The sequence below is a fragment of the Nelumbo nucifera genome, chromosome 4 (assembly GCF_055504915.1).
Source record: "Nelumbo nucifera cultivar China Antique chromosome 4, China Antique-T2T, whole genome shotgun sequence".
In the NCBI taxonomy this organism is placed as follows: Eukaryota; Viridiplantae; Streptophyta; class Magnoliopsida; order Proteales; family Nelumbonaceae; genus Nelumbo; species Nelumbo nucifera.
In genome coordinates this window covers 85330346-85351725 of record NC_142652.1, presented here as the reverse complement: position 1 = coordinate 85351725, position 21380 = coordinate 85330346, and the positions used below count along the sequence as shown (strand labels likewise).

Here is a 21380-nt window from a genome sequence, read left to right as displayed (position 1 = left end):
GCCCCCGGAGGAAAGACCAGTTCGGGGAATAATCCACGTGATCGTTGGAGGATCGATCGTAGCAGGATGCACCTCGGTAGCAGCTCGGGCATCAACCCGGGAGGCCGCCAGAGAAGAACAAAATCCCCCAAAGTGGCCTAGGACCGAAGACCCCATATTCTTCACCGAAGACGATACGCGTGGGGTCCACTACCCCCACGACGATGCACTTGTCATAAAGGTAAAGATCAACGACTTCGAAGTCCGACGCATACTCGTTGACTCCGGCAGTTCGGCAGACATCCTTTTTAAAGCAACCTTCAACAAACTCTAGTTCCGGGAGAGTGACTTGAAGCCCGAGAACACCCCGCTGGTCGGCTTCAGCGGAGAGGAGGTCAGACCCCTAGGAAAGGTCACAGTACCTGTGGAAGTCGGCACGTGGCCTAGCACGGTAAGACTCAGGCACGACTTCTTGGTGGTTGCAACCCCCTCCCCCTACAATGCCATAGTAGGTCGGCCGATCACCCACACTTTAAAGGCCGTGGTGTCCACTTACTATTTAGCTATGAAGTTCCCCACGGGCTTCGGCATTGGGGTAGTGCGGGGCGACCAGCTCGAGTCCCGCAAGTGCTACGCCGTCGCCCTCAAGGGAAAGGCCAAGGTAACCAGCGACCTCGAACTAGAGCGACCGGTAGAACAGAATGAGGAGCGAGCTGCACCCACGGAGGAAATTGTTCCCATCCCTGTCTTGGCAGAGGACCCAGCCAGATCGCTTCAGGTCGGTGCTTCCTTGGAGGAGCCCTTGCGATCCAAACTGGTACGCTTCTTACTCAGTAACTTAGATGTTTTCGCTTGGTCCGCGGCAAAAATGCCCGGCATAGACCCTAAGCTCATAACTCACAAACTCAATATTGACCCTGTAGTTATACCCATTAGACAGAAGAAACGCAACTTAGCCCCAAAACGCTGGAGGGCGGTCGATGAGGAGGTCGAGAAGCTCCTCGCAGCAGACTTCATAAGGGAAGTTCATTACCCGAGCTGGGTAGCCAACCCCGTTCTGGTAAAAAAGGCAAACGGCAAGTGGCGCATGTGTGTCGACTACACCGACCTGAACTGAGCTTGCCCAAAAGATTGCTTCCCGCTCCCCAGGATTGACCGCTTAGTGGATGCGGCCTCGGGATACGAGTTGCTAAGCTTCCTGGATGCCTACTCGGGCTACAACCAAATCAGGATGGACCCAGTCGACGAGGAAAAAACCGCCTTCGTAACCGAGTTCGACCTGTACTGGTACAAGGTTATGCCCTTTGGACTGAAAAATGCTAGTGCAACCTCTCAGAGGCTAGTGAATAAGTTGTTTCAAACCTTAATTGGCACAAAGATAGAATGTTATGTAGACGACATGGTCGTCAAGACACAGTTTTCGCATCAATTGATACAAGATCTGCATCCAGTCTTTCAAATTCTGTGTCAATTTAACATGAAACTATACCCAAATAAGTCTGTCTTCGGTGTCCCCTCGGGTAAGTTCCTAGGGTATATCGTCAACCGATGGGGTATTGAGGCCAACCCGGACATGATAAAAGCCAACCCTGAAAAGTGAAAGAGATTCAGAGGTTAAACGGCAGAATAGCCGCTCTGAGTCGTTTCATGTCTAAATCAGCAGACTGTTGCCCGCCCTTCTTCAAGGCTATAAAAGGCAAAGGGTTCGAGTGGAACCTGGAATGCCAGCTCGCATTTGACGAGCTCAAGAGATACCATGCCAGTATCCTAGTATTGACCCGGCCCGAAAAGGGCAATATTTTAGAACTGTACCTCTCGGCAAGCGACGAAGTGGTCAGTTCGGTACTGGTAAAGGAAACAGATCGGGTCCAACGACCCATCTACTATGTTAGTAAAATATTGTAAGGAGCAGAAACGAGATATCCAGAGATAGAAAAGCTAGCCTATGCGCTGGTCATTGTGGTCCGCAAACTCCGTCCGTATTTCCAAGCCTATACCATCATCATCCTCACCGACAAACCCTTGAGGCAAGCATTACTCAGGCCCGAGGTCTCTGGTCGATTGATGAAGTGGGCCATCGAACTCAGTGAGTACGACCTCCAGTACAAGCCACGAACTGCTATCAAAGCTCAAGCCTTGGCGGATTTTGTTGCAAAATGCACGTTCAGCTCCGAGGTCCTCAGCCCGATTGAGCACGAGGCTCCCAGTTCGGGTGAGCTCAGTGGTCCCAGGCCGGTTGAGTCCGAGCCCCTTGAGGTCGCACCCAGTTTGGTATCTCTCCTGGTTTGGCCGAGCGCGAACTGGGATGAAGAACCCTGGATCCTTCACGTAGATGGCTCCTCAAATCAACAGGGCAGCGGAGCCGGTGTAGTTCTTTACGGTCCGAGTGGCACGAAACTGGAGTACGCGCTATGCTTCAAGTTCGTGGCATCCAACAACGAGGCAGAATACGAGGCGTTGATAGCTGGGCTAGCCCTGGCGAAAGAGGTAAAGGCAAAACACATAGTTATCTGCAGCCATTCCCAGCTTGTGGTCAACCAAGTTACAGGGGAATAAGAAGCCCGCGAGCCAACTATGACCGCTTACTTGGCAAAGGTAAAAGAGGCTCTGCTTAGCTTCCAGTCACACTTCATCAAGCAAATCCCGAGGTCAGAGAACGCTGAGGCCGACGCCCTATCCCGGCGAGCCAGCACCAGTGACAACACCATGAGAACTGTGTACATAGAGGACTTACCTCGACCTAGAATTCTCCAGGGGGCAGAGGAGGTTGCTCCTGTCGCCCAAGCAAAACCGAACTGGATTGATCCACTCGCGAGCTTCCTACTACACGGAACCCTCCCCACAGACCGCAACGCCACCAGGAGGGTAGAGCGTCAGGCAGCCAAGTACATGCGCTGCTTACAGCCTCCCGAAGCCGAGCTCGTACTCCACGACATTCATGAAGGCCTATGTGGCGGACACTTGGGGGGCAGGGCCGCCACTCAGAAAGCACTATGACAGGGGTACTATTGGCCAACAATGAAAGCAGACGCCGTCGGGCTAGTCAGGAAGTGCGAGAAGTGCCAAAAGCATGCCAATATTCACCACCAGCCCACCGCCGACCTCAAGTACCTCATCAGCCCATGGCCCTTCGCACAATGGGGTATCGACCTACTCGGGCCATTCCCGCCAGCAACAAGAAGAAGGAAGTTCCTAGTAGTGGCAGTAGACTACTTCACCAAGTGGGTTGAAGCTGAAACTCTCGTAACCATCACAACTCGAAACGTCCAGAACTTCTTCTGGAAGAACATAGTGTGCCGATTCAGGCTACCTCGGGTGCTGATCTTCGACAATGGCAAGCAGTTCGAGGACATCAAATTCCAAGAGTGGTGCCAAGACATGGGAATCCGGCAAAACTTCACGTCGGTTGCGCACCCACAAGCAAACGGTCAGACAGAAGTCACGAATAGAGCTATCCTCCGCGGACTAAAAGCTAGGCTAGACCGAGCTAAAGGGTTATAGGCAGACGAGCTGCCCAGTGTCCTATGGGCATACCGAACTACAGAAAAGACCGCCACCGGAGAAACTCCCTTCAACCTCACCTATGGCACGGAGGCAGTCATCCCAGTCGAAATCGAAATCCCCTCACTTCGGTTGGAGGCATACAACGACAATACTAATAACGACGAGCTACGTACCAACCTCGACCTACTTGACGAGGTGAGGGACCTCGCATACATCAGGACCACAGCGTACCAGCAAAGGGTAGCTCGGAACTACAACACCAGAGTTAAGAGACGAAACTTCTACGTCAGTGACCTGGTTCTCCGCAAGGTCATGGTACCTGAGCCCGGCGTTGGCAAACTCGGACCGAACTGGGAAGGACCCTACCGAGTAAAGAGAGCACTCGGGGGAGCATACGAGCTCGAGACCCTGGAGGGTAAACAGATACCCCGGGCATGGAACATCATCAACTTAAGACGATATTACCTATAAATTATCAAACTAAGCAGGCCATGAGCCACTACCAGAGCCTAAGGGCCAGAATGCCGAGGTAACAAGGACCTCGACACCATAAGAACCAGAATGCCGAGGTGAAGATGACCTCGACACCTCATCAACGAAGCAGGTTGCACGAGTATGGATCCCGAGGTGCATAGCCCAGGTGAAAAATAGATCGGGCGTATAGCCTTACTATGTTAACTCGCCTCGGGGCCTAAGTCTAGTAGTTTGGCAACATAGTCAGTTCGGCAAAAAGAGAAAATGACTGCCCAACACTTAAACAAAAAAGGGGACTATTCATTGCAAAATAATTTTGCTTACATTTCATTCCAAAAACAAAAAAAAAAGAAAAAAACAATAGCGACGAGCTCATTTGCCCGGAGGTACATCTTCCTTGCCTTTGGAAGGGACTTCGACAATACCCGAAGGTCCCGCTTCGTCTTCAGAATCCGCGTCATCATCAGCTGCTGCAGCCATTTCCGGAGTGATGCGCGAAGTGGTTATGGCACTAATGTCAAGCTCGGGGTACGTATTCCTTATCATCCATCGACTCAACTTGAAACCCCTTCTGTACGAGCCCACCATCATGTCATCAAAGTGCGGCGAAGCGATGTAATCGTTAACGGCCTTCACCTTCGTCTCCTCGATGGCCTAAGAGAAGATCTCAGTCTTCTCTCTGATATCATCCTGAAGGTATCCGACCTGATGCTCCAGGTCCAGCTTCAGGTCCGCCATGTGTTTCACCACCAATCCTAAGGCCTCGTTGTCCCTCCAAGACCTCGTTAGCTCGACTCGAGCAGTGCGGGAAGCCTCTTCGGCAGCTTGCGCTCGCTTCAAGCCCCTCTCCGCCTGGATTTTAGAGCATGGATGGAGGAGTTCACCTGCCAAAACGAGAACAAATCAGCCCGACAAAAAAAAAACTACTTCGACTTACCACCATGGCGTGAGTAATTGCACGCACGCCTATGTGTTTCGGAGGAAGATCGACCCACGCCGCGACCTCTTCAGGGCAAATAGCCTTCTTACTTTTTTGGAGAGCGTACCTCGGCTTCAGCATGCTCCCAGCCCCATCCTAACTTCCCGAGCCTGAAGGCACAGCCCGGGTATAAGCAGTATCGGCTTAGGGGACCCCTGCCGCTTCCTGAATTGGAGGGGCCACCTCGGGCTCCCCAAAAGGCTCCATTCTCGGTGCCTCGGGCTCCACAACCCGGGAAGGATCGGCACGGACCCACTTAGCGGCTCGTTTCCTCCTCCTCATACCATCAAACAAGCTCGCACCTCGAGTCTTCTCTGCCTCCATAACACCTGCAAAAAGAGCTCGACGTCAAAAGACGAGAATAAAAACAAAGCAAAAGCAAGCCTCTGAGCAAGAAACCTACCCGAACTCAGATCGGCCTGAATAAGCTTGGCCTCCGTCAGGTAGACTTGGCATTTGAGTCCAAGCCGGGCCCAGTCCTGGAGGCCCTTCACTATATCTTCATCTAACGTGGCACCTGTTAGACAGTTTTGTATGCCCTTAGTGTAAATAAATAAAGTGCATGTTTGATTCATGTTGTTTGGTATAATTCTGTGTAAGACCCTAAAACTGGACACTTATAGAGACTCGTGTTAGTTTTAAATGTTCACAGCCATTGGATAAGTCTGGGGAGATTTATCCTGCCAAGGCTGATACCGGTGTGCCACCAAGTGTTGGGATGGCCTGTCTCGGCCACCAGGGTAAGACCCAAGGCACATACAGTATGGGATTACTTGAATCCTTGAACCGGACCAGATTTCCAATATTGCCCTGGACCTTGGAGACAGATGGGCAAAACTGGAAAGTTACACCTGACCCCTAAACTCGATTATGATACTTCACTAGGTGTCGGATCATACTGTCTTTGATATGCCAATCAGTGAGATCCTTAGCGGGGGTCAAAACCTAGGTATGTTGGGACAGTTTGAGAATTCATCTGAGTGGGTGATCATAGTGACAGGATCAGCCCCTTTGTCGGACAAAGGTAATGATCGGGAATGCACTCTCTCTGATGGAAACCAAACTGCCGGCAGTTGATTTCAATCGTTGGAATTTTGTTTTGCAAAATTTATATATATATACGGTTTCAAAATGTTTGCAAATGGTTTTAATTCCCGGGATCCATGTGAGCAGAGAGTGCGACACTGTTCCTTGCAGCCGAGGGAGAGGTCATCTCTTGTCGGGCAGTGCTTGATCATTAAGGGCTGAGAGGTTAAGTGTAAGACCATTTAGGATAGTACCTGATGGGCTAATCTTGCACCTGCCCACAGTCCCTAGTTTTTTATAAGATGGCTTGGCCCAGGGACCTCTTAATGTAAGTGTTGGGCCCATAGGGTCCATGTGAAGGGCTCAGGGGTTCACTGAGCTTTTCAGTGAATTCGGATGGGCCTTGTAATAAAGGCTGGGCCGAACCCATGTGGCTGGTGTGTAGATCAATGCTTGGGTCCCACGCCATAAAAAGAAGCCCAATTGGGCAGCAGATTGGAAACTTGTTAAGCACTGAACACTTAATGGGCCAAAAGCCCATTTCGAGCTGGGCTGATATGATCACCCATCTATGGGGCGGATCTGAGATTAATGTTAGCAAAAGGATTGGGCCTTTAACCTTATCCACTTTGGGAGACCAAATTCAAATCAGATTTGAATCTGGTAAACTCCTGATAAGATTAGGAGTAAGCTAACTTAATCTGCAGATAGGATTAAGATCATCCCCTATCCAAATACTGATTTGGATTGGGATAACACCTAATTAGGAGGTTTCTTATTCAAGAAGAAAAGAGGAGAAACCCTAAGAGAAAAATATCAGATTTTGAACCAAGGGTGGTAAGCAAGAAAACATCCTACGAATTGAGATTAGATCTCATTTTCACACTCCAGAGAGAAGAGAAGCAATTCAGCCCTCTTCGTCCCAGGAGTTATCCTCTAGGCGCCACCATTCTTCCTTACAAGATTCGATCTTTGAAGAAGAAAGAGATCAAGAAATTGTTTCTTGACATCAGTCTTGCAGAAAAGACTGTAAAAGATTTGGTGCTCAGAGTTTCCAGAGGGTTCTTGAGAAGGATCCAGTGTGTAGGACGCACTTTGCTGGTTCCGTTCCACCTACAGTTGTGTCATCTTTAGCAGGAGCGGATCTTGGTGTCTTCTTTGGACGTGAACACCAACTTTGGGAGATACTGCTTCTCCGGATCAGGTATAATCCTCCCTTTTCTTTTTGGTTCAGATCTGGTTCGACTATGGTTCAAGTAGGATCCTTGAATATTGTATTCTAAATTTAGGGAATACGATTCCAAGTTGGGAGAAGGTAAGAAAAATTTTGAAATTCGCCCACCCATTCCGCAACCTTTATGGCGTCCATTAGATGGATCCTACCATTCTTTTAGCACCGGGGCCAGGAACAACCAAACCCCACTCGGTAGGAAACGGCCATCCCATAGCACTTCGAACCACGAAGTAGTCCCGCTTCCATGCCGGGACCTTATTCGAAAGATCGTGCAAAAGCTTGAACCTCAGATGAGGAGACAAGTAGTAGGCCCGCCTACGCCCGGGCAGGGGACCCGCTTGCTTCTTGAGCATAAGAATGGCGGAAAAGATTTCCAGGTCCAATGAAAGGCAGTGTTCGCAACAAAGGGAGATGGTCCCAACAAGGTTACGAATAGAGTTCGGGTGGAGCTGACCAACAGTAACGCCGAAGTGATTCATGACCTTGACGATAAGGGGATGGAAAGGAACGCGCAGTCCGGCAACAAGCTGCTCCCGGAATATCACGATCTCGTTCGGACCGTGCTCCCAAGGGAAGTTGCCCGAGGGTAAAATGTAAGTATACTCCCCGAGCAGGTTATATTGAGCAATAAGGGACCAAAGTCTCTCGGGCGTCATAGTGGAAGGCCCGAACTTATCTGGCATCCGACCTCGATGGGAGGTGGATGCCAAGCTACCCGAGGTGACTCGACCTACGGGCTCGAACTCGAGCTCTACCTCGGACTCATTAAGGCTATTAGGGGCAGCAGCTCGGTTCGTGGAACCAGCATCTGACCCCCCCAGAAGACTATCTAAACTACCCGAGCTAGACATTGAATCGAAAAGAAGGCTGAGGACTCACCAGGGAAAAGCTACCGGACTACGAAGAATGACGCGAGCTGACAGCCTTGGACGCGAGCTCAAGGAATGAATGCTAAAGAATGGCGAAGGAAAGTGACTAGGGGCCCCCCACTATTTATAGCCACTGTACTCGCGCATCAACGACCAAGATCAAAACCATCCAACGGCTCCCCGCAAAACTGGCTGCGCGCCCCCCGAGGTGAAGTCAGTTTAGCGCGCATTTTTTACGTCCGAAAATTTATAATCGTTTGGCGTCCGCGCGTGAGCTGCACGCAACCCGGGATTGACCCCTGGTCGAACCAAGCTGACCCTGATCGGGTCGAAAGCACAAGCAGGTAAGAGAGAAGCTCCAAACCAAGGCCAAAGCGTCACGAGGCAAATCCACCCGTCATCCTGTGAACTCCCCACGCCGGGTCAGGACCCCGGGCACGGGGAGTGGGGGGCAATTGATGGAGGGAGATTTGGCCCGACCCCTTGGCCACGCGACACGTGGAAGCAACTGAGAGTGACTTGGCAGGAGCGTCAGCTCGGCACGGTAGCGGGCCCACAACCCGAGCTCCGAGAAAAGGAGTCCCGAGCTCCCCCAAAAAAGGAACCCACGACCCGAGCTCTTCCTTAGAGGTCCTGAGCCTTACAAGGAGCGCAAAGGGCAAAAAGCCCGAGCTGACCCACCCCGGGGCAGTTCGGGCCACACTTCTATCCGAACTCAAGACTTCACCTCGCACACCACTTCGGCTCCAAGTCGCCTGACTGAACAACCGTACCTAATGCCAAGGAAGCCCGTACACGGAGGCAGCGCGCCTGACTGATTAGGGGTCCGACACATGACAGCTGCCCTCCAACGGCCACCTGACACCGCCATCTCAGACGTGGCAGAGACGGCCTTGACAAGGAAGACAGTGGCGGTTATAACACCCGAACTGGCATCTGGCAGAGGTGATGACACCCGATCTGGCGGAGGTGATGATACCCGATCTGGCAGAGGTATGGGAGTGAGTGTACCAAGGTGATTATGAAAGGCCCCTTTCCCCCAAAGAAGGAGATATGTGATTTTTGTGCTTTCTGGTCTTGAAGTTCCTCATTTCCCTTGCCTTCTCTAGAGCACTAACTTGAGCTTCGGAGTGTTCCAACTGGGTTCCTCCCCGAAAGTCTCCAGTTTCTTCCTTATTTCAGGCACCTTCAGTTCCGTCAAAGGCGAGGTAATCGGCAGCTAGGACCGACCGGATTGCGCATCATCAACATGATTTGATTCAATAAATATTTGAATTCAACGAATTAGTTAATATTTATAAATAATAAAATATAATTTATATATAATAATTAAATTATAAATAACTTATATATGTATATACTTTATATAAATAAAATATTTATTTTATATATTTATTAATTATCTAAAAGACCAAATATTCAAATATTTAATCGAATTAGAACATTTATTTTCAATATCCTTCAAATATCAAATAATCGAATTTGGATTCAAATTCAGATATTGCTTGATTCGTATTCAGTCTATTCAAAATATTTCAAGCTTTTTTTTCCAACTGCCAATAAGTGTTTAATGGTGTGGTCTCAACCCAAAATAAATGCTTATTCGAGTTGGCACTTACTAAAATATTCTTGACATATTACTTTAAGATATGTTTGATTTGATAGGAATGTTGAAGAAATTCATTAAAATGTATCCCCTAATTTCCGTTTCTCTCTTATATTTTCCCTTAAACCAAAGTACCAAACACAACCAATCTCTTATTCAAGTATCCTCCTTTATCTCCTCGTTGATATCAAGTTCATTGTTTGCATTACAAACGCATAATCTCTAATTAGGAACCAGGGTTTTGGAACAGAACCTATCTGTCAAGACGGTTTCATAGTTGGTTCTAAGGATGATCATTTATGACCCTGCCTAGTCCGATACACGAATTTCTAGGCCTATGTAGTCATGTTTCTATCAAACCCGGCCACCCCAAATGTCCGGCCCGGTTTAACCCAAGATTGGGTTTGGACATGTAATATCAGGCCCAGCCGGGCATATAAAGAATTGGATCACAATTCCTAAAAGTAAAAATCCTCTCCCAATGACAACATCAAATATTAAGCAATAACAACAGGTTGCAGCTCACAAAGGGCGCCTCACACTGACCTCACATGTACATCCCACCGTGTATTGGAAACATCTTCCATACTTGTGTAGTTATGTGTTATTATTTACGGAAGATGTTCTCAATGCACGGTGGAATGTGCCAGTGAGATCATTGTGAGGCGCCCTGTGTGAAGAGCAGATCCCAATTCCTTTCAAGGTATTTAAAACTATATATGCTCTATTATTGTCCATTTTCATTATAATTCAGTCACTATTCCTATTCACGTTACTTTGGATACTGTTTATTATGTGCTTCTCACAAAATACATTTGTTATCTTGGAATGTAAGAGGGTTAAGGGTATAGAAACCCGAAGAAATGGTGTAAAACTTTGAACCTACATATAATTTTCCTTTTTGAGACTAAGGTGAACGCTGAAAACTCCATTAAACTTTGTAAAATACTCCATGGGTTCTTGTGGGGGATTTAAATTATATCCTCTTTCTCTCTAAATGTGGGGTTTCCAACAGACATGTTCATACCTCTCAACCCCTCAGAAGCTTTATAGATTTTTTTTTGTTCTCTCTGATCTTGGCCATTCTGGACCTTACTTCACATGGACAAACAATCAGCCTAGATGGAGGTGTGTTCGTGAGAGGTTAGGCCGAGCCCTTGCTAGCTCACAATGGCTCAGTTGGTTCTAGGAAGCTAAGCACTTCATTCTGCTAGCCATTAATTCAGATCACAACCCTCTTCTCTTAGGTTTTGTTTGTTTGTAACAATGCAGCATACCCAGGTAAATGTTATTCATGAAACATTTACTTGGGTAAGTGCACTTGCCCATGTTCTTTTGATTTTTAGGATTTACAGGTAAATAATAAAATGACATTTTTATTGTAAAATTTTCTCCTAACTATGAAAGTTACTTACCCACCTAGGAGATGGGTAAGTCTTATCCAATAAAGTAAGGGTAACTTTACTGTGGAACCCATTGCTTAATGCAAAAAGAATATGGAAAAGTTGGTCAATAAATAACTTTTACCCATTGACCAACTTTCCCATGCTTATTTACCTACAAACAAACAGGGTCTTAAACACAAATCCACTGCCCTTAGAAGGGAAAAAAGTCTTTCCATATTCTGCTCTAGAGCTTATCGTGTTGTCAATGAATTAAAAGATATTAAAAAGAAGCTTTCCTCTTTAAACAGAGGTTTTTTGAGACATTACAAAAAAAAAAGAAAAAAGATGGAACTGGAACTCCAAAGGTATTTATTTGAGCAAAATGATTCAACAAATCCTTCAACCCAAGCAAATTAAAAGATGTTGAATCCCAATACAATAAATGCCTGAAATTTGAAGAACACTTATGGAACTTGCAATCAAGAGAGTTGTGGCTTAATGAGGGCGACAAAGCGTCTGTTTGGCATCGATGTCGTTGCTCTAGAAAACAGTGACACATCAGCGCCACATCGGAAAAAAACAGTGCTCCATGAAACATCAATATTTTAGGAACCGTTTTCCCATAAAAATGGTGCTCCAAGCCATGCCTTGGAAATCGAGAAGGCGTGGTTTGGAGCAACGCCGCATTTGACGTTTTCTCATATTGGAGCTCATTGCTACCAACGAGAACATGATGTGACAGTGACATGGACTTCCTATAATGGGTATCAGTGCTAAAAACAGATATGGAGCACTGGTACCAAACATAAAGTATTGTTGTTGCTCCAGGGGAAATATCATACTTGACAACAATGCTTCCAAACAAAAAAAAAGGCACCGTTTTCTCAGAAAATGGTGCTTCCAACCCACACATCAGCAACACCATTTTTTATTAAAGGCATTGTCACAATAACCCCACGAAGTCCCTACCCAACTATCCCTCGAGGTAAAGGAATTTTGATTCTCAACTCATTAATCATTATTACATCCATAGGATCCTTCTTAGTTTGGATCCATCTGCTCTTTTACAACTTGTCCTGATAGACTATTCATCTCCCTTATTGACTTGAGCATCGGAGTACCTTTTTAGGGAAAATCTCCTTGGGCATATGATATCATTATGTGCTTGCAAACCTTAGTGCATGATTTCATCCTTCCACCTTAGCCTCGTCTAGTTGGCAGGATCTCTTTGTTGTGTGTTCAACTCGACAAACCTTAGATCGAACAACATCACAAACTTTCGAAGGCCCTAACTTTGCGCTATGATTTCCGATTGAGGTGATCTTTTTGTAGGCACCTTACCCCACTAATTTCATGAAAAAATCACTTTTTTACCTCAAATTGCAAATTTTTAATATTTTTTACAAATAAAAATTTAAAACTAAATTAAATATAAAACAATACATATATTACCTATAGAGCATAACTATATATTATTTATTATTTATTGATAATACATACATTATCAATAAATAATAAATAATATATAATATATAATTATGTTCTCTAGGTAATATATGTATTGCACGGTCTAATCCATTCAACCCGAAATTTATAGGCCACCACAATCGCACATTCAAAACAAGCTTTTACAACAAAAACTATCCCAACATGCTATGCATATGATCTGTATCCACACATCTCACCATGAGACTGGAACCCACCATAAAACTTTATGAGACCCATCATGTTTGCGATGTGCAGACACAAATCATATTGAAACTTAGGGAAAATCTATGATATGAAAAGAGTTTTGACCAATCAAAATCCACCCATAAATTTTGATAAATAACACCATGTTCCCTACCCCTACCATGTTTATGATTTTGGTTAATTGGTCGGTTGTTTTTTCGGATATCATATCTTTTCCATATCATACTCGAACCCTAAAAAACAAATTTTTGTTGTACTTGTGAGCAAGGTTAATTGGTCGGACTGTTCAGCCCGGGAACCATCCAGGCAAGCGTTTCCATTTTACCCCAAACCCGGTTTTGGTAAAAATCCATTGAAAAAGTCAACAAATCGTTGACCCAAGCAATCGAACCATCAACTCGTTGACCTATTCAACGATTTTGACCATTTTTTATTTTTAATTATTTTTTAAATTTATTTATCAGAATGATATGTCCATTCGAACCCAACAATTGGACCGTTGACCCGAAAACCAGTGGCCAAAACGGTTTCGTTTCCGGGTCGTTTTTTGAAACGTTGCTTGTGAGCAGACCTGAGCCACTAGGGCATTGTTGGTACAGTAGGTTGGTAGCCGATCCGAACTCGCAAGTTTAGACTATACACTAATACAACAACTTCGAGCCCGGATCGGCTCACAACGAAAAATTGTTCGCATTCCAACATGATCTGTATTCGCATAGGCACTGATCAGATTCGAACCGTGTTCGGTTCAATTTTTGTTGTGAGTAGATCCCAATTCCACAACTCCGATCAAAGACTTCCCACTACATCACCTGCTGCATTCTGATTTCTGGCTCGATCTCTGAAAATGTATTCCCGTCAGCCCCCGACGCGAGTGCGGAGCTCTCCAAACATCGAGAGACACAGCAAAGAAGTGGGAGGCTTAGAATCTTCGTTGCTTCAACTCGTCCAGGATCATCAGCAGACCTCCCTCAGGGTCCGAGAAGAAACCGGTCTGTTTTCTTTCTTCTCAATTTTTTTTTTATAAAATTATTTCTTCTAAAGTTTATAGGATGGAGACGAATCAAATTCAGTTCACTCTGTCTCTGGTTTAACAAATTTATCATCTCATTTTGAGTTTGTTTTCTATTATGGAACAAATCGTCGATTCATTTCTTTTATTTTTTCTTATAATTTCGTATTGATGATTGAAACCCTAGTGAAAGGAAGCCCTAAAAAGTGCATTTTTTCCCCATTTAACAGAGAAAGCAAAGAAGGCTGCCATTAAAACTGCAATTCGAGTTTCAGATGCTTTGCTGGACACGGTCAATGGTGGAGTGCAAGAATCTTTCATCAATGAAAAACGAATTGAACTCGAAATTCGATCTTTATCTGCTACGATTATGCGATATGCGAAGCAAACAGATCAGTGGCTTGCTGCTTCTCATGCCTTAAACTCTGCTGTTAAGGTTAGTCATTTGTGGTTGGCTGGCAAGTAGAGCATAAGGCCTTTTCATGGAACTTTAGGATTCGTTAATCGTTATATATTGTTTTCCTTTTTGGCTCTTCCTCTGGTATGGTCATGCCTTAATCTCTGCTGTTAAGGTCAACCAATTGGCAACGACACTGCTCCAGCAGAAGCTATCAGAGCACAAAACATACTGATACATAAACCTCGAAGATAATACATACAAATAAATTCAAAGAAAGTCCGAACAAAAACGAAGACATCAACTACAAATGTTGGCTAATTTGTAAGATCTTAAGCTTTCAAGAAAAGAAAACCGAATTTGTGCTGCGAGGACGTCAAACTACAATCTTTTCAGGGATGGAAAATCAAAACAAGAGCAAAAACCAACCGGCTTAAATAGTTTTAATCCATATCTGAAGATTAGGCAGTAGTTTCCACAAATCGATATGATCCAGCACGATAGCTACTTACAATAAAAGAACAAATGTCCAAATTTCATGAACACATTTGACAGAAAATTAGGATTGATTAGATTGTCCTTGGAAAAGCATTTTTCTTTCTTGCTTCAAAAGCAAAAGAAATATTGTTTTTCTCACCAGGTAACAACCTTCTCTCAAAGGAGCAATTAAACCATTTCTTGTTTTTGGTCAAAGTCCCAATTTGGACACAGAGGTATGGTGAGTTCACACATGATGCGCACTTGAGTTTACAGTGCCGCCTTAGTGGGTTTTACATATTTTGCAATTGAGTGGATCCGGACATTGAAAAAAGGGTTTATTTCATGAAGATGTGTTTCCAAACCGATGTATTTGCAGTTTTTCTTTTTGTTCTGAAACCAAATAAGATTATATGTTTTTAAAGTCACATCAATCCAATTATATACTCTAGCTTAAAGCACTTTACTCTCGCTTTTTCTTAGGAGTTCAACTGAGCACTCAAGCAAAAGCAAACTTAATGCAGCTTGAAAGAAAAAAAAAAGACAAATTTGAAGATTCTTGGGTAAACTTACTTGTTTAAGATTATTCAGGACAACTGAAAAGATGTGTCCTATGGTTTAAAGCTACAATGTGGAAAAAGTTTACACTCTCCTTGATTGAAATAGTTGCAAAGTTCTTATAGAGCTTGCATCTGTTCAGAATCGAAAAGTAATCACTCAATGTGCTACCAAGAGGGTTTGAAGACAAACCTTGTTTAGGTTGAGGCGTTGAGTCTTGAATATAACTTGGGGATTTTAAGTCATGACCATCCTATATATATAGTCCATTATCAAAATATCTGGACATATCTGTGGTATATTAATCCTAGGTTCATCAATAGTAATCACCTTGAAATCTTATCTTCCACTATGTCCTTCTCCTACTCCAAGTTTCCATGATTCCCAGTTTCAATGGATTTGTCTACCTTCTTGACCTGGGAAAGTTGTTATGATTCCAATCGAATTTATTTATAAGGAGCAAGGAGCAGATTTCCCACAGTAAGTGGGAATTGAGAGAAAATGCGTACACAAGGAAATCAATAATAGAATATTAAAAGGAGAAAAAAGGAAAAATTTAATGGCAATTCATGAGGTGACCCAAGTTAAATTACCACTTGAAGGTTGAGATGTACTTGGAAAGTTCCAGTTGTAAGCCTGGGCCATAAATATAAGTATCATGCAGGGCTAAAACTCAAGTTGTGGTGGTCCTAAAACAGAACGTGGATAAACAAGAAATTGTATACAAGAACTCAATCTTCACTTGACAATCAAGAGTTTTAATGGATTGAAGTTCTGGTACCCTATTGGACTCCCAGAGGAATCATTTTCCTTTGTAAGAATATTCAGTTTTATAAGAACCATTTTCTCTAAAATGTACAATAAGTGAATACCATGTACAAGTGTGATAACTATGACTAAATTTCTGTGTCAAAATTTCAAATTTCAATTAGATATAGGATGCTTCTTTCATTTAGGAATTTTCTTGTATTTTCTGTGTAATTTTTATGGCATTTGACATTATGGCATGCTGTCATGTGTTACTTCATTCACTAGGATATGCTATTTTCATTCCCCATTCTTAGAGTACCTTTTTACCAGCATCCAACTTTTGCAAAATAAATTACTGGTTTTTACTTATATGTCATTAATGATGATACCTGGAATCCTGAAAATGATTAGTGTGTCGATGTTGACACAATATGATAAGATACCCACACTGTGTACTACATTGATATGTGTACAGTAATATCGTCATTATTTTCAAATATTATCCTCTTAACTTCTAATAACTTATGTATTTATCCTGTTTAAAAAATTGTAAGACATATTTAACAAATCTTACAATAAGATTTTCATATTTTTCATTGAATTTGAGAGGATATAAGTGTTTGGTTAGATAAATAGCTTAAAACACTGACAATAGGATCATGGGATCAGCTTATGTTTCCTAGATTTTGATAAATAAAGAGTCATATCCACATATCCCATATTAGTACAAGTATCTAGGCATCTTGGATATAAATCATATAGTTAATGTTCTTCCTCTCTTTATTCCTTCCAAGGGTTTGCTAGCCTAAGCATTGAAAGAAGCTACAAGAATTGTGGGGGGGGGGGACTTTCTTTAGCATAAATTGATCTCATGCTTAGCAGTATGGGCTGTTATAATTTAGATTAAAGTAGATTTAAATCTCATATTGATTATCTAATATTCAGATGAGTTCCTTGCCATATTTATACCTCCCACATTTTTTGTTGGGCATTTACTTGAAAAAACCAAACTATGGCTATGCAAGAAAATTTACCTGCTCAAATGGGAGATGGCATTAATAATCAATTCAAAGGTTATGCACAAATGGAGTTCTATGAAAACAATTGCCTGGTAGGGGGTAGATCGATCTAATTATACCAACTACAAAGAAACATTTCTAGCATCTGGCAATTGATAGTGCTTAGTTGCATACTTAATACTTTTTATCAAAACATTAGCAAGATAATTAGGTGTGGAAAAGAATTCTCCATGAGGGCCGATATGAAGTATCTTTTTGTCATGCAGGTTTCCTTTGCAGTGATTAGACCTGTTCATGGGTCGGGTAGCCCTTGATAATAGTATATATATAATAGAAATATAATAATTATGTTAATAATATATAATATATATTATATAATAGTGAAATTAATAATGAAAAAAGTATTATATATATTAAATATAATAATATATGCTTAATATAATATAAAATACATGTCAAAATTGGGCTTTGGGCTTTATATAGGGCCAGGCTCAGGCTTGGGCCTCGTGATTTTCTGTTTATAAAGAGGCAGAGCCTGGCCTGGGCCGCCCGGCCCGTGAACAGGTCTAGCACTGATTAAGTATTATGTTGCTTTAAATTGAATACTTGTTTCCAAGCCTGTTATCCTCTTAGTAGATAGATCATTTAATGGTTCATTAGTATGTTGATGACCTCAAGGAGGATGCATGAATTCAAGACTTTGCCAACAACATAACCTTTTTGAATTGTAGGTCATCTGGTAGTGTTTATTTGTCTTCATGTTAGGTATCAAATTTATGTAAAAGCATGTGCAATCCAATCCCAAAGCATCATCTAATGCTCTTTGTAATCTTTTCTTAAAACTTATGATCAGGAAGAAGCCTTTCATGTTGATTTGGCTAAAACTACCAATATCATTTAGTGAATTTAGTTCATTTCGATGCATTCTGGAAAAGCAGAAACACAAGATCCAATTGTTTGGAAGCTCAAGTGCTGAATCAATTTCTTAGGCAATTGCAGATACTGCTATGTGTGTGTGTGTGTGTGTGCAAGTCATAAAAGTTAAATCCAAATACCATATATACTATGATATGTATGATATATCATATATGGTTTGTACAGCAAATTAGTGTATATATATATAAGCCCAATTACTTTGAGTTCTAACATTCTTATGGAATATGGATCTGATGACACAGGAAATTGGAGACTTTGAGAACTGGATGAAAACAATGGATTATGATTGTAGAAGTATAAATAAAGCAATTCACAACATTTACCAAGCATGAACTCAATGTAATGATTTCTCAACTCTTGAAAACCAATTTGTTGAATTCCTTAGAGAATACACATCTGGAAGAAATCCACTTTAATCTGGCTGATCTTTTTCTTCTACTTAAATATATATATATATATATATATATATTAAAAATACAGTGTATTAATGTGGAAATTATCAACAACCCTTACCAGATACTAGTGTAACATTAGCAATGACCAATATTGCAGGGAATTTCAATATTATCTTTCAATGCAGCTGCATATTTGATTATCTTTTCATTGTACTGGAACTTAAAATCAAACATGTCAGACATTCATTGCTACCATCAATCTATCAGCTTGGAGAAAGACAGGAATAATTGTCAAAGCTTTAGAAAATGGCTTTGCTTCTTAGCTTGTCTGTATGTAGAGGTGCAATACCCAATAACAAGTATGTAGGGGTGCAATGTCAATCAGCTTCCTTGCTCTAGCTTGTGATGTCCCACTTGTGGGCTGCACATGTACAAAAGCAAGTAGTTTTTTTTCTCAGAGCGAGTAAAATTTCACCCCTTGTTTCTATTAGGTAGAGTACTTTAAAAAGGAGACGGAGAAGAATAAAATATTAACGATAAACGATGAGAAACAAAACCATCATTAATTGCTATGCAGTTTTTGAAAGCTAAGGTTGCATTTGGATAAGCTTCAGGATATGTGTTTTTAAGGTCCAAAATTTTAGACTGTGTGTTTTCAAGGTTTTGCCCTTTGGGGCTGAAAAAATGTTTTGGTTTTAGATTATCATCAACTTAAAATAACTCTCACCAAACACTCAAAAACACGTTTTTGCTCAACTTCGTTTTACATAGTCCAAAACTGAAAAGCAAAAGCTTATCCAAATGGAGGCTAAAATTAATAGGAATATAGAGGACACTGTTTTCAAAACTGGCCGGACCGGAAAATTGGGAACCGATCACCTGACCGGTTCCGTTTTCCTCTAAAACTGCTTTTTCCTCCAAAACAATTGATTTTGGTCAGCAAATGGCTGAACTGGATGGTTAACCGTTTGAACAGTTTTGACCATTTTCCAATTTTTTTATTTTTTTGTCGGAATGGGCCGGCCATTCGGGTCGAACGGTCGGACCATTCAAACCGGTAACCGGACCCCTGACTGGTTTGATCACCGGTTCGTTTTTAAAAACCATGATAGAGGACATTTGCTATCTTTATTAGGTTCAAAATTCAAATCATTGGATTGTAAATTTTAGTCTTGGAAGCTAGATGAGACTTGAAACTTGAGACACGAGACGTAAGATTGATCCTCAGAATTCTACAATCTCTTTTTTCCCCTGAAGCCTAACAAGGCAAAATTCATTAATTACGTGCTCAAAATACAATCCTCCTCGATACAACTAGGAAGAAAGGAAGGGACACACAGACCAGGTCTGAACATGGTTAATGGATAAAGCAAACCTAGCTAAATAGTGTGCTTAAGAATTAACAGAATGTACAGTCGGCCATGGTTAATAGATAAAACAAAATCTACAGTCGGAAACACATTATTTAAACGCCAAAAAGGAGAGCAATTAGTCTCCAACAGCGCCTTTTATGATCATAAAAGCATCTCCCTCAATAAAGGATTTTTCACTCCAAGCTCACTAGTGAATTTGAGGATTGTCTAGCCTGTTGACGCAACATAAATGGTTCGAATTCGAATTGAATCAGAAAGTATCCGAATTCGAATCTGATTATAAAATTTGATATCTGAATTTAATTCGACATCCGACGGACATTGAAAATTAATATTCGGATTTAAATTCAATTAAATATTGAAACATTCTATTCAATTCAAATTCAACCAATTAATTTAGGTAATTAATAAATATATAAAAAATATTTTATTTATATAAAGTATATAAATATATAAGAATTAAATAATTGATCGAATTCGGATATTTATTGAATCAAATCAAGTCATTCGAATTCGATTTGATTATGTCAAATCTCGAATTCGAAATTGGATTTTCGAATATCGTAGACACCCCTAAATGAAACTCTTTATAGGCAGCAGACACAATTAGTACCCCAGAAGATTTCTTCGTCCAAGCTAGTAGGGATGTCAATTTGACTAGATTCAGTCCAATCCGATATGGCCAATATGAGTCCATTATAGATGGAATAGGTCCAATTCAATCCGATGAACACCCTGGACCATTTTGGACCAATCCAATTCAATGTCTAGACTATCCAATCTGTTCAAATTAGTTTTAATTTAGATTGTTTCCAAACCAAACCCGGTCCATTGATACATGTTTATCAATGGACCGTATATTGGTTCAATCCAACCCAATCTAATACATAAATCCATTATGGATGGACCAGGTCAATCCAATCCAATGAATACTTTGGACCATTAAGTTTGTATTGGTCTAATTTAATATGTCTTATAGTCCATCCAATCTGTTCAAATTGATTTTGATTGGATGGATCAAACCCAAAACCAGTCCATTGGCAACTACAAACTAGGACATGTGCTCGCTCAACTATATGTCTATTGGCAATCTGATTTGCTGTATTGCTGCATACTGTACTTGGTTGAATGTAGACCTGAGTATGTGCTATCTTCCTTTGACCTGATATAAAAGGAATCATTTCTTCAGTAGACGTAAAAGAGGAGATCACATCTGCACCCAACACGCACATCTCAGCGTGCATTGGGAACATCTCCCAAATTTGTTAGTGGGAGATGTTCCCAATACATGGTTGGAATATGTTGTGGGACACAGATTTGATCTCGTAAAAGAGGACCAAGTATCCATGGGTCAGAGAGAGCATCGATGAATCAACCATTCCCTACCAATCAACAGGTTCCTCGCCAAAGATCAGCCCTACACAACAAGACTTCAACACACTACACACCGCAAATTAGGGGTGGATTCAAGCTGAGTCGAGCTGAATAGTTAGCTATTTGAGCTTGGCTCGCCAAGACAATATGAGGCTCGAGCTTGAGCTTAGTTTGAGCTAAAGACTTGAGCTCGAGTTTGGCTCAGCTCGAGCTCGACTATGAGCCAAATGCTTTATAATATATATATATATATAAATTTATTTTTATTTGATATTTAAAAAATTAATAATTATAATAATTAGTTATCATTACTATATATAAAAATAAAAATATTATATATA

General features: G+C 42.1%; 1 protein-coding gene across 2 annotated transcripts; it reads left to right on the top strand.

The window, feature by feature from the left end:
• The first annotated feature begins 13370 nt into the window (after positions 1-13370).
• BLOS1 (GCN5L1 family protein) lies at positions 13371-18322 on the top strand. 2 transcript variants are annotated; one of them, XM_088902759.1, is made up of 3 exons: positions 13371-13740; positions 13991-14196; positions 17815-18084. In XM_088902759.1, exons 1-3 carry the CDS (start codon positions 13596-13598, stop codon positions 17860-17862), a joined length of 399 nt encoding a protein of 132 aa, XP_088758885.1. In that variant the 5' UTR covers positions 13371-13595; the 3' UTR covers positions 17863-18084. The 2 variants fall into 2 exon arrangements, with proteins under 2 accessions (XP_088758885.1, XP_010241233.1); XM_010242931.3 differs by lacking the exon at positions 17815-18084 and adding an exon at positions 18140-18322 and having other exon boundaries at positions 13381-13740.
• Positions 18323-21380: the final 3058 nt, after the last annotated feature.

Coding starts and splice junctions, on each gene's coding strand:
- BLOS1 (XM_010242931.3), top strand. CDS start 13,596: ATGTATTCCCGTCAGCCCCCGACGCGAGTGCGGAGCTCTCCAAACATC. Junction 13,741..13,990: donor CAGGGTCCGAGAAGAAACCG/GTCTGTTTTCTT, acceptor CCCATTTAACAG/AGAAAGCAAAGAAGGCTGCC. Junction 14,197..18,139: donor CCTTAAACTCTGCTGTTAAG/GTTAGTCATTTG, acceptor CTGATGACACAG/GAAATTGGAGACTTTGAGAA.